The sequence below is a fragment of the Brachyhypopomus gauderio genome, chromosome 13 (genome assembly GCF_052324685.1).
Source record: "Brachyhypopomus gauderio isolate BG-103 chromosome 13, BGAUD_0.2, whole genome shotgun sequence".
NCBI lineage: Eukaryota > Metazoa > Chordata > Actinopteri > Gymnotiformes > Hypopomidae > Brachyhypopomus > Brachyhypopomus gauderio.
In genome coordinates this window covers 7,410,944-7,425,220 of record NC_135223.1, presented here as the reverse complement: position 1 = coordinate 7,425,220, position 14,277 = coordinate 7,410,944, and the positions used below count along the sequence as shown (strand labels likewise).

Genomic DNA, 14,277 nt, shown 5'->3' with positions numbered 1-14,277 from the left:
TCAACGTGGCGCCTGACACCCAGTGGCGAAACGTTGTCATTACACCTACAATACAGAGTTTAAGCAAAATCAAGTCATGAAAAAACAACAGTCAGGGCACTGTCATTTCAGTTTATTTGGTCTGTAACGGCACTGACAAACTTAACAAAAATATTTTAATAATATCATCATAACTTGTTTGTTGTTTAAGCCTCCAAAGCAACAATAAAAGCACATTCACTTCATTTAAGTAAAAAATAAATTATGGATATTTAATCATAGATAAATAACTATCTGTCTTCTATTTTATACAGAAGAATATTTCACCATTTAAACGGCAATTATGTGATTTATGTGATTATGGCATTATGCACACAAAATGTTTACAATCACTCCTAAAACACGCACGCACGCTCCCACACACACGCACACACACACACACACACACACACACACACACACACACACACACACACACACACACACACACACACACACAAGCAGTTTTACCCATGCACACACACACACACACACACACACACACACACACACACACACACACACACACACACACACACACAAGCAGTTTTACCCATGCACACACAGGGTCTAAAACAGATAACTGTATCAAATCCTGTTCAACTGTTCATAATGAGGTCATCATTACGATTCAGCACTTAAAACATAAGATTGCGTTCAATACAATATTATTTTGTACATGCATATCAGCCTTATACAAAATTATTTGAAAACATTTGCACACTATACAATATTATTATTATTATTGTTGGGGATGATGAGAACACAAATGGCAGAATGTCTGGGTGTGTGTGTGTGTGTGTGTGCGCGTGTGTGTGTGCAGCTGTGTGTATGAGGGGTAAGTGAATACCAAAATGCACAAACTATATATACAAATACTACATAACTTAGACAGCCAGGACATTAGATTGGTCATATCTAACCAGGATGTTTGTGTGTGTTTGTGTGTGTGTGTGGTGGGGGGTATGGAGTGATACACAGATATTTGTACCCCTGAATCAGGGATGCTTGTGTGTTGAATAAATTTGTCCTTTAACCAATCAGCTCTTCTGGTTGTTCCTGTGTGGGAATGGCAGCTTTCATTGTTCTGAGGTGTAAATGTACGGTTATATGGGGTGGACCTGATGTGAAATTGAGCTGCATGTGTGTGTGTGTGAGGATGTGAATGAGGTTGTGTGTGTGTGTGTGTGTGTGAGGACGTAAATGAGGTTGTGTGTGTGTGAGGATGTGAATGAGGTTGGATGTGTGTGTGTGTGTGTGTGTGAGGATGTGAATGAGGTTGGATGTGTGTGTGTGTGTGTGAGGATATAAATGAGGTTGTGTGTGTGTGAGGATGTGAATGAGGTTGTGTGTGTGTGAGGATGTGAATGAGGTTGGATGTGTGCGTGTGTGTGTGTGTGTGAGGATGTGAATGAGGTTGTGTGTGTGTGAGGATGTGAATGAGGTTTGATGTGTGTGTGTGTGAGGATGTGAATGAGGTTGTGTGTGTGTGTGTGTGTTTGTGTGTGTGTGTGAGGACGTGAATGAGGTTGTGTATGTGTGAGGATATAAATGAGGTTGTGTGTGTGTGAGAGTGTGTTTATCACATTAGTGAGGGCTGCTGGTTATTTCTGTGCTCTGATATCAGTGCTGAGATACATGAATTGTGTTGATGAAGGAGAACGGAACACCAGGCAGGTGTTTGATTTCCTGATATAAAGATCTAAAGGTTAAAAGTCATTGAGCGCATCCTGCAGTAGGTTCTAGACTTCAACGTTCGGACTTCCTACACGTAGGAAAAGATTAGTGCTTTAAAGCAAAGGCATTCTGGGTAAAGACAAAATTCTCACTTTGAGAAAGCATAAAGTATGTTGCAGAGGGGGTGGGACTAGTGGGACTGGCAGTCTTTGAATGGCAGGTCTGCCCTCAATCTGGGATTGGAGGAGTCTAACTATAGGAATGTTAAACTGCACAAGGGCTCTTATCTCAGTTCAGCTATTAAAAACAATGCCTCCCCCATTACCCATCAGACTTGTGTCTCATGATGTCTGTGATTGGTCAAGTCACCGGCCTGCCCCTGACCTGTTGTTGACCTTTGACCTGGAAGAGGTCAGTGTCGTTTGGCACGTTGAGCACTCTGAGCACAGGAAGCACAACAGGCAGTTTTGTAGTAGGAGTACACACACAGACGCGCCTGTACCACCATCACACAGTTCTGACGCCTGTCTCTACAGCTCTCATCTGAGAGAGGGAGAAAAGAGAGAAAGAGAGAGAATGAGGACACAGAGAGAATGAGGACAGAGAGAGACAGAGGACAGAGTGAGAGGACACAGAGAGAGAGAGAACAGAGTGAAGTGAGGACATCAGTCAGAAACAAATCTCCAATAAACAGGAACTCACAACCCCCCCAAACCCCCAGCACACTTCCACTCACATACTCACACATACACAACACACACACACACACACACACACACACACACACACACACACACACACACACACACACACACACTCACCTACCCCTTATTTCAACATACACCCCTTATAAACACACACACACCTCTACCCTTCACATACACACACCCCTCACACATATATCACTACCCGTCATACACATAATCACCCCTACCCCTCACATACACACACAACCATAAACCAAACACACTCCTTACAAACACACCCACCCCCCACTCTCCCTCTCACGCACACTCACACAAACATACACAAATACACACACCTGTGAAGGAGTTGCAGGGGACTGCGTTGCAGAGTTGTTCCTGCTCTGGCTTGCTGCTGGGGTCACAGGCTGAACTTTGCTTTTTGTCCACTGTGAGACACCGTACTTCTCGAGTCTGGACTCCATTTCCACAAGAACGAGAACACTGGAGAAGAACATGAGGGGTTGATTAAGAAAGGGTCCTGCTAATCTGAAAACTTACAGGACAGTTAAAGTAGACCCTTACAGGACTGCTAAACTGGACCCTTACAGGACAGCTAAAGTAGACCCTTACAGGACAGCTAAAGTAGACCCTTACAGGACTGCTCAACTAGACCCTTACAGGACTGCTCAACTAGACCCTTACAGGACTGCTAAAGTAGACCCTTACTGGACAGCTAAACTAGACCCTTACAGGACAGCTAAAGTAGACCCTTACAAGACTGCTAAACTAAACCCTTACAGGATAGCTAAACTAAACCCTTACAGGACAGCTAAACTAAACCCTTACAGGACCGCTAAACTAGACCCTTACAGGACTGCTAAAGTAGACCCTTACAGGACAGCTAAAGTAGACCCTTACAGGACAGCTAAACTAGACCCTTACAGGACTGCTCAACTAGACCCTTACAGGACTGCTAAAGTAGACCCTTACAGGACAGCTAAACTAAACCCTTACAGGACCGCTAAACTAGACCCTTACAGGACTGCTAAAGTAGACCCTTACAAGACAGCTAAAGTAGACCCTTACAGGACAGCTAAACTAGACCCTTACAGGACTGCTAAAGTAGACCCTTACAGGACAGCTAAACTAGACCCTTACAAGACTGCTAAACTAGACATTTGCAGGACTGCTAAACTAGACCCTTACAGTACAGCTAAACTAGACCTTTACAAGACTGTTAAACTAGACCCTTACAGGACAGCTAAACTAGACCCTTACAGGACAGTTAAACTAGACCCTTACAGGACTGCTAAAGTAGACCCTTACAGGACAGCTAAAGTAGACCCTTACAAGACTGCTAAACTAAACCCTTACAGGACAGCTAAACTAAACCCTTACAGGACAGCTAAACTAAACCCTTACAGGACAGCTAAACTAAACCCTTACAGGACCGCTAAACTAGACCCTTACAGGACTGCTAAAGTAGACCCTTACAGGACAGCTAAAGTAGACCCTTACAGGACTGCTCAACTAGACCCTTACAGGACTGCTAAAGTAGACCCTTACTGGACAGCTAAACTAGACCCTTACAGGACAGCTAAAGTAGACCCTTACAAGACTGCTAAACTAAACCCTTACAGGACAGCTAAACTAAACCCTTACAGGACAGCTAAACTAAACCCTTACAGGACTGCTAAACTAGACCCTTACAGGACTGCTAAAGTAGACCCTTACAGGACAGCTAAACTAGACCCTTACATGACAGCTAAAGTAGACCCTTACAAGACTGCTAAACTAGACATTTGCAGGACTGCTAAACTAGACCCTTACAGTACAGCTAAACTAGACCTTTACAAGACTGTTAAACTAGACCCTTACAGGACAGCTAAACTAGACCCTTACAGGACAGTTAAACTAGACCCTTACAGGACTGCTAAAGTAGACCCTTACAGGACAGCTAAAGTAGACCCTTACAAGACTGCTAAACTAAACCCTTACAGGACAGCTAAACTAAACCCTTACAGGACAGCTAAACTAAACCCTTACAGGACCGCTAAACTAGACCCTTACAGGACTGCTAAAGTAGACCCTTACAGGACAGCTAAAGTAGACCCTTACAGGACTGCTCAACTAGACCCTTACAGGACTGCTAAAGTAGACCCTTACTGGACAGCTAAACTAGACCCTTACAGGACAGCTAAAGTAGACCCTTACAAGACTGCTAAACTAAACCCTTACAGGACAGCTAAACTAAACCCTTACAGGACAGCTAAACTAAACCCTTACAGGACCGCTAAACTAGACCCTTACAGGACTGCTAAAGTAGACCCTTACAGGACAGCTAAACTAGACCCTTACAGGACTGCTCAACTAGACCCTTACAGGACTGCTAAAGTAGACCCTTACAGGACAGCTAAACTAAACCCTTACAGGACCGCTAAACTAGACCCTTACAGGACTGCTAAAGTAGACCCTTACAAGACAGCTAAAGTAGACCCTTACAGGACAGCTAAACTAGACCCTTACAGGACTGCTAAAGTAGATCCTTACAGGACAGCTAAACTAGACCCTTACATGACAGCTAAAGTAGACCCTTACAAGACTGCTAAACTAGACATTTGCAGGACTGCTAAACTAGACCCTTACAGGACAGCTAAACTAGACCTTTACAAGACTGTTAAACTAGACCCTTACAGGACAGCTAAACTAGACCCTTACAGGACAGTTAAACTAGACCCTTACAGGACTGCTAAAGTAGACCCTTACAGGACAGCTAAAGTAGACCCTTACAAGACTGCTAAACTAAACCCTTACAGGACAGCTAAACTAGACCTTTACAAGACTGTTAAACTAGACTCTTACAGGACAGCTAAACTAAACCCTTACAGGACCGCTAAACTAGACCCTTACAGGACTGCTAAAGTAGACCCTTACAGGACAGCTAAAGTAGACCCTTACAGGACTGCTCAACTAGACCCTTACAGGACTGCTCAACTAGACCCTTACAGGACAGCTAAACTAAACCCTTACAGGACCGCTAAACTAGACCCTTACAGGACTGCTAAAGTAGACCCTTACAGGACAGCTAAAGTAGACCCTTACAGGACAGCTAAACTAGACCCTTACAGGACTGCTAAAGTAGACCCTTACAGGACAGCTAAACTAGACCCTTACATGACAACTAAAGTAGACCCTTACAAGACTGCTAAACTAGACATTTGCAGGACTGCTAAACTAGACCCTTACAGGACAGCTAAACTAGACCTTTACAAGACTGTTAAACTAGACCCTTACAGGACAGTTAAACTAGACCCTTACAGGACAGCTAAACTAGACCCTTACAGGACAGCTAAACTAGACCCTTACAGGACAGCTAAAGTAGACCCTTACAAGACTGCTAAACTAGACCCTTACAGGACAGCTAAACTAGACCTTTACAAGACTGGTAAACTAGACCTTTGCAGGACAGTTAAACTAGACCCTTACAGGACTGCTAAACTAGACCCTTACAGGACTGCTAAACTTGACCTTCAACCCTTACGGGTCTCTCCCCTCACCGTGCTCCATTCTGTCGTGAACCACTGTGGTTTACAGGCCTCGAGTTCACATGGTTGCACTGGGGATGGTTTTTCCAGGTGCGCACATTCACTTGCTTGTGTCACAGTAAAGTCCGTCCCCAGTTTCTGTACACATATGACGTCCCTCCGCTGGGTTCCATTTCCACACGGAGAACTACACTATAAAACACAGCACACACAACAGAGGTATTACACAGTAGCACACAACATACACAACAGAGGTATTACACAGTAACACACAACACACACAACAGAGGTATTACACAGTAACACACAACACACACAACAGTGGTTCTACACAGTAACACACAACATACACAACAGTGGTTCTACACAGGTGAACCCTCACAGACGCTGTCTCGAGCTCACCTGTCCCCAGGGGCTGGTGAACCACAGTGTACTGGAGCCGCAGGGCCCTCTGTTACAGGACGTCAGATCAGCTGGTCTGTCCCCCACACACCCCCCTCTCTCACCCCCCTCCTGTAGCACTCCTCTCCGTAAACACACCACATCTCGCCGCTGGGTGCCTGGGCCACAGGTCGCAGAACACTGAAACAAACACACACACTTGTAAATGTAAATATTTAGATATAAATAAGATTTAAACAAACTTTAAAATGCACTCCAAATGACAGACATTCTGAACCAATATTAAGCAGACTTCATTAATTCAGACTTCATTAATTCAGACTTCATTAGGAAAGTGGGAGACACGGACCTCACGGATCAGTACTTACGGTGTTTGTCCAGTCAGAGAAGTACCAGTCAGTGACACATGGCCCCATGTGACAGTCTTCACTTCCTTGTGGGCGGGGCCTGGAACTGCACTCCACCTCACTCACCTCATTGCCATGGTTACTGACACAACGGATGCTACGTATTCTCTTGCCCGCCCCACAGTCCACAGAGCACTGCACACACACACACACACACACACACACACACACACAGACACACAGACACACAGACAGATACACACACATACAGACACACACACACAGACACACACACACACACACACACACACACACACACAGAAACACACACACACACAGAGAAGCACACACACACACACAGATACACACACATACAGACACACACACACACAGAAGCACACACACACACACACACACACACACACACACACACACACACACAGAGGTTCTTTCCTGTTGGTCGTTATTGCACTCACACTCATTTTGTACTTTTATACATCAGACTCCTGTCTTAGTGCAGGGTGACTCTATTAGAACAGGTCTGTATGTTCGGAGTAGGTGACAGAACCTCAGTTCATCTGGACACGTGCTGCTGCTCTGTACTCACAGCGCTCCAGTTGGAGGTGATCTCCCAGTGTGAGCACACACGCAGCTGGCAGGCCTGGGTGGTGTTGGGCCGGGCCAGCCCCGCACACTGCTGGGGGTGGACCATGGTGGAGCGGTTCCCAAAGCTCCGCCTACACTGTAGCTGCCTCTGCTGCAGGCCCCGCCCACACGACACGCTGCACTCAGACCAGGACCCCGTCTCCCAGCTATGTACACACACACACACACACACACACACACACACATGTAAGTATATGTACAGAGAAAACATGGAGTTTTATCACATCCTACACTTTATGTTCTCTGGTGTTCTCACCAGCATATCACACAAACATGCACACACAGACAGACAGTGACTCACAATGGTGGGCAGGGATGTACATTGCATGGCTCCTCCTCTGGGAGGGGCTTAGCTGCTGAGTCACACCTCCTCTCATGAACTTCCTGATCAGTGTGTCTATTTACACACACAATCTCTCTGTACTGTGAACCTACGATAGACACACACAAATACAAATTTGGACATAAATTGTAGTGCTCTATTTTCACCACAAGAGGGAAGACTCCAGACGCAGCCACACTTCACAAATAAAATTTGATCAGAAACAGATTTTCAAGAGACACACACACACACAGGCACACACACACAGAAAACCACATAATAAAAACACACACACACACACAAACCCACATAATAAAACATCATAGCTGCTGCATCACTGGAGCACTTGGCAGTGAGGGGCTATCGAGATATTTGGCATGTCTGTTTGGAATGGGAGAACAAGACAACTTGCATATTTGGCAAAATCTAATTTTTCCAAGTTTTAGCATATTGAAAAATGTCCTCTCAGCTCAGCAAAGTTTGCTGACACAAAGGCTTCAGGTTTAGTGTCTCTGTCTGTATATCAGTATATTGTGGAATTTGACTTATTAACCTCTTAATCTCCAGAATTATAATTCCATTGTTAATCTTAAAGCATATAATTGTGTAACTGTGTGTAACTGGTGGCTCTCAATGCCACCAGGCAGCACCCAGAGGGAAGGCAAGTGTGTCCTGTACCTTCTGTGCAGGTAGAGCTGTGTGTTCGTAGAACCTGCCTCCAGCCCAACCCCTGTTCTAGCTGCTGGGTTTCCTTTTTTTCTAGTTTTTGCCTCTTTTCTCCATTCACCATCGTCGCCCCCACCTCATCTTCATTTGTGTTCATCTAGAAGGTCCTATCAGAGTTACCAACAGGGACCATCTGTCTGGGTGCCCCATTACCCTGACAGTAAAGCTCCAGTAAAGCTCATATGTAAGGTGTGTAGTTACAAGAGTGTGGATGGAGCGGACACTCCACATGGAGGGGGGACAGGACAAATAACACCTTACAAAATCTACAGGTACACCTCAGGCTGCTTCATGTAGCCTCTCTTACTGTAGCACCATGGGACCAACAAAACAGTGTGAGAATAAACACCACAGGACTAAACAAACACCACAGTACTAACCAAATACCATGGGACTAAACAAACACCACGGTACTAACCAAATACCACAGGACCAAACAAACACCATGGGACTAACCAAATACCACAGGATTAAACAAACACTGTGGGACTAACCAAATACCACAGGATTAAACAAACACTGTGGGACTAACCAAATACCATAGGATTAAACAAACACTGTGGGACTAACCAAATACCACAGGATTAAACAAACACTGTGGGACTAACCAAATACCACAGGATTAAACAAACACTGTGGGACTAAGCAAATACCACAGGATTAAACAAACACTGTGGGACTAAGCAAATACCACAGGATTAAACAAACACTGTGGGACTAACCAAATACCACAGGATTAAACAAACACTGTGGGACTAACCAAATACCACAGGATTAAACAAACACTGTGGGACTAAGCAAACACTCTTGGACTATCTGAACACCATGGTAGTAATCGAACACTGCAGAACTAACCAAACATCATAGGACTAATCGCACAGCACAGGACCAGCGCTCTTGCTACATGCTATTCCAGTATTGCAAATTTCACAGGAAATGTGCGTTTTCAAGTGAAACACTTAGGGAGGAGCAAACCTTTGCCACAGGACACAGAACACTCCGTAAGTCTGCCCCTCCTCCATACGAACAGAGGCTTGCTGTCCAATGGGATGTCCGTCCGAGGAGGGATTCGGACATTGCGATTGGGTCCTAAGCTTTGTGGACGAGACCTTTCTGGAGGCCACCTATCAGAGATGGAAGAAGAAGAGAGAGATGGAGAGGCAGGGTCTTCCACGACTGCAGCAAGAGAACCTGAAAGAGAGAGAGAGAATTATTCAGCATTTTTGAGTTATTTTTTCTTCATCTTCTTGTTTAATTACTACGTATTAGTAATAAGTGTCATGGTAGGCTGGGCTCAGCCCCTAAAGACATCTGTTTCCTGCCCCAGCCTTGTTTGACACTTGAAGGACTTTGTACACGCTCCTTGTTTGTGTTTAACACTATTCTGTTCTCGGCTTTTGAGCTGAGCCTGTGAAGCGTTTTGTTTTTCCTGATATGGGCATTAAAAACATAACCTCACTTGCACCTCCTGCTGCTTCAATGGCGTCACAATAATACTAAATTAAATAAATAAATAATATTTCCTAATGATCTAAAATTAATTATTTATATTTCTTAAAGCTGTTAATTTCCTTAATATTAATATAACTCAGAAAGAGAGGAGAGGTACTCAAAGAGAGAGAGAGAGAGAGAGAGAGAGAGAGAGAGAGAGAGAGAGAGAGAGAGAGAGGTACTGATGTTTCGGAAATACTGATATTTGCAGAAATACTGAAGTTAATTTCAATACATTTTTAAGACTTTTTAAAGACCTTCCAAAAAATGGTAAGACCTCATCACCACCTTAAGTTGTAATCAACAACAAATCTTTAACTTACAAAATTATTGCTATTTGCAATTTAATCTTTAAAACACAACCATTCAACTGATATGGTGGGAAGAATCAAAGGTCAAAAGAAGAACCAGGGACTGATATATATATATCAGGTCTGATATATATATATCAGGTATATATATATCTGGTTCTAAAATATAACCTAGGTCACATTAAGTGACTCTCAGCTATTCATCACCCAGGACAACTTGGATAAACAAACTGGTGAATAATAAATAATAAATGCGGTACTCATGACATGTGCCTCAATGTGTTTGTTTTGCATTCTAATGACTTTTGCATCAACTCATCAAGGGGTGTCAAGAGTAAGAGAGAGACTGAGATTAACGTGTGCTCTTCTCTGAATCTAGATCGGAATAATCTCAGTAACGCCGTTATGGTGCTTATGTGACATATATGTATAAATAGAGCATCTGTAACTGCATAATGTGTAGTATGTTCGTTATTTCCCAATAAACAATCCATTCGGAGTGTCAACACCAACGTCTGTGTCCAAGCAAGCTCCCTGCATCACATATATTAGAGGTGGGCGATTCTGGGAATTCTGGTATCGATCCAATACCAATTAAATGCAGGGCCAGTTTCGCTGATATCAATATCAAGCTATTATCGATATTAAGCTTCACAGATCCACAAGGATCCAAAAAACCTAGGATAGAATTTCGCCAAACATTGAACCAAATTGACAACAAAATACTTTATTATCACAATCAACATTTTTGTTAAGAAACAATGGAACAGTAACAAAACAAAGTTTGATTTAACATTAGGATAATAAATATTTTTTTGAGGTAGAAAAGGTAAAAAAGGTAAAAAATATATAATTCAACATAACTTAATTTCAAATATCTCTGTTATGTTTAAAGTCTCGGGGCCAGGGAATGGGGGATGTCTCTCCTCTTCTCTCTGTTTCTGCAGCTCATTTTCTGCTGTATGGTTTTTCAAGTGCTTGTAAAGGTTTGTTGTATTTCCACTGTATTTAACAGCCCTATTCAGCTTGCTGTAGTTTCATTTTCTGCAATAAAATAAAGCCAAAGAGCACTTCTCTTCCTCTCAGTGTCAGGGCTGGCTCCAGGGTGGTTCCTCCCACTGCCACTGGGGGGAGCTCACGAGCCAGCTCTACACACAATCAGGAGTGATGATCTACAGCTGTCTTCCCCCCTACTTAAGGAAGATCTCACTGCTGAATTGTTAAGCCTCCATGCTGTGCATTTCTCAGCCGTTGTCTCAGTCCCATGTTGCATGTCATCACCAGTCTCTTCCCCTTGCTCTCTCCCTTTCCTGCTTGTTCAGGTACTTCCTGGCCTCCCTCAAGTTTTCCTTCTCTATGCAGTTTGGGTTTAGGTTGGGAAGGGTTTGGGTTTAGGTTTGGGTTTAGGTTGGGAAGGGTTTGGGTTTAGGTTTGGGTTTAGGTTTGGGTTTAGGTTGGCAAGGGTTTCGAGTTTGTTGCGGCGTCTGCCAGTTAGCCAGCTCCTTCCCCTGGCATCTTTTGTTCTTTATTGCTTTTCGTTCTCTCCTCCTTTTTACGCGTTGAGTTTTCTGTGTCTTGAGTTTATGTTTAGTGCATTCTCCAGTGTTATTACTGTGGTCGAAATATTGTTTCACACATTGAGTTTTCCGCATTCTTTGTGTTTGTTGTCCCGTGTTTTCTCCATGTATGAATGTCTTATTTTTTGTGTTGACTTTATCTGCATTTTCTGTTTGCATTTTTTCCCCGTTGCTTATGGTGGTTTGTTTCATTTTCACCTCACAGTGATCAGTTCCTTTATTTTAGTGCAGGTTTCACCCCGTCTCTACAGACCCATCTGTGGATTCTGTTATTCTGCGGGTCCAACCGCGTTAAATAGTCCTGTGGTGTCTACGTACTGTGAGGTGTCGACTCGAAGAGAACACTGAGTGGGTGGGGCCAGGCTGAGTGGGCGGGGCCAGGCTGAGTCTACCTGCGTGGCTATTTGGCTGGCGCCGCTGAGCCACGTGACAACAACAAAAGACAAGAGGGGGGGGGGGGGGGGGGGGGTAGCTGCTCCGTGCTGTGTGACACAACGCTGCTCTTACAGACAGAGGAGACTTTGATGAATCCACGTGCACAGCAGTCAGTGCATGCGGGAGAGAAAAAGGCTAGAGTATCTGTCTTTTTACACGAGTGTTGCTCAATATCAATACCAGTGTTGGTATCGATATTATCGATATTTGGATCGATCCGGACACTTAAAAAAATAATAAAAAATGTAAATGTGCCATATTTTGTCAATTGTGATTTTTACACCGCAATCGAAATTTGTCCTCCACTTTTAACTCATCTGTGCAGTCAGAACACATACACACACACACACACTAGTGATTACTAGGGGGCTGTGGATCACACGTGTCCAGAGCGGTGGGCAGCCCTAGCCCGGCGCCCGGGGAGCAGTTGGGGTTAGGTGCCTTGCTCAAGGGCACCTCAGTCATGGCCTCAGGTCTGGGAATCAAACCCACGACCCTCCGGTCACAAGACCAGTTCCCTACCACCAGTGTTGCGAATAACGCCGTTAAAAATAACGGCGTTAGGTAACGGCGTCATTTTGTCAGTAACGGAATATAATTAATTACTTTTCCTGTCGTTACAACGCCGTTGATGTTACTGGTCATTAAAAGCGGTGCGTTACTATATATCGATATACTAATGCGAGCAGACCGCTGCCCAGGCTAGTGAGGAGTAACAGATCCTGATAGGTCAGTTCTCCATGTAACACCCATTTAACTTAACAAGTCAGTAAGCGATTGGCTAAGGCAGCGTGATGACAGCCAATCAGAGCCAGTGTTTTTACACGCGCGCCGAAGCACACGAGTGACACGACACAAACGGAGAAGAGGTTGAAATGGCGTCAGGTGCAAGCCGAAGAAAATTTAGCATTTTCAAGGCGATATAAACATTATTTAAGAAAATACTTGAAGTTCCTGAATGTCTACCAGACTGGGTATTTGATTTATTTAATTAAGAATATAGGTTTAATTGTTAAGTTTACTTCTGTTGTGAACAAACCAGTTGTCTCAGGTTGAGAGAATTTAATTTAATTTCATAGATGTAAATGCACTTTATATAGTGTAACTGTTTACAAAGATTTGGGATTTTAAAGGATTTTATCCTGCACTGGTCTGTTGATGTGCAATAAATATCAAAAGTTAAACACCTTTCTGATCTACTCATTTCAACTGACTGTGAAAACTGCTTTTTCAAAAAATCCTCTTTCCCTGATAACGAGTTACTTTTATTATAGAGTAATTCAGTTACTAACTCAGTTACTTTTTTGAACAAGTAGTGAGTAACTATAACTAATTCGTTTTTAAAAGTAACGTTCCCAACACTGCCTACCACCAGGCCATTACTGCCCCGACTTCTAGCATCGATCCTGCAATACCCACACACTCCAGGTACGAAGTGTTTAACTTGGTGGAAAATGATGGACTTGGTGATCAGTTGGGCCATTAGACACCCTGGAGAAGGAGACATACTGATGTCTCAGAGAGAGAGAGAGAAGGAGAGATATTGATATCTCTGAGAGAGAGAAAAGACATACTGATGTCTCAGAGAGAGAGAGAAGGAGAGATATTGATATCTCTGAGAGAGAGAAAAGACATACTGATGTCTCAGAGAGAGAGAGAAGGAGAGATATTGATATCTCTGAGAGAGAGAAAAGACATACTGATGTCTCAGAGAGAGAGAGAGGAGAGATATTGATATCTCTGAGAGAGAGAAAAGACATACTGATGTCTCAGAGAGAGAGAAGGAGAGATATTGATATCTCTGAGAGAGAGAAAAGACATACTGATGTCTCAGAGAGAGAGAGAGGAGAGATATTGATATCTCTGAGAGAGAGAAAAGACATACTGATGTCTCAGAGAGAGAGAGAGGAGAGATATTGATATCTCTGAGAGAGAGAAAAGACATACTGATGTCTCGAGGAGACGACTGCCCTCCATCCCACTCTCTTACGACTTCCTGTTTCACTGGGATGTAGTATTCATAGTCGATACCAGGATTCTGCTTGTGGTAAATAATCTGGAAATGGACAGCGAG

General features: G+C 43.6%; 1 protein-coding gene across 2 annotated transcripts in view; it reads right to left on the bottom strand.

Moving 5' to 3' along the window:
* Nucleotides 1–97: 97 nt before the first annotated feature.
* Nucleotides 98–14,277, bottom strand: part of adamtsl4 (ADAMTS-like 4) — a 54,754-nt gene continuing 40,574 nt past the window's right edge. For both annotated transcript variants that reach the window (XM_076970521.1, XM_076970522.1), the window contains exons 9-17: nt 14,151–14,259; nt 9,365–9,580; nt 7,643–7,772; nt 7,283–7,487; nt 6,697–6,870; nt 6,329–6,508; nt 5,939–6,118; nt 2,738–2,882; nt 98–2,238 (exon numbers count right to left, since the gene is read on the bottom strand). In XM_076970521.1, coding sequence (XP_076826636.1) covers nt 2,108–2,238; nt 2,738–2,882; nt 5,939–6,118; nt 6,329–6,508; nt 6,697–6,870; nt 7,283–7,487; nt 7,643–7,772; nt 9,365–9,580; nt 14,151–14,259 — 1,470 coding nt within the window. In that variant the 3' untranslated portion in view covers nt 98–2,107. The remainder of the gene's footprint in view (nt 2,239–2,737; nt 2,883–5,938; nt 6,119–6,328; nt 6,509–6,696; nt 6,871–7,282; nt 7,488–7,642; nt 7,773–9,364; nt 9,581–14,150; nt 14,260–14,277) is intronic.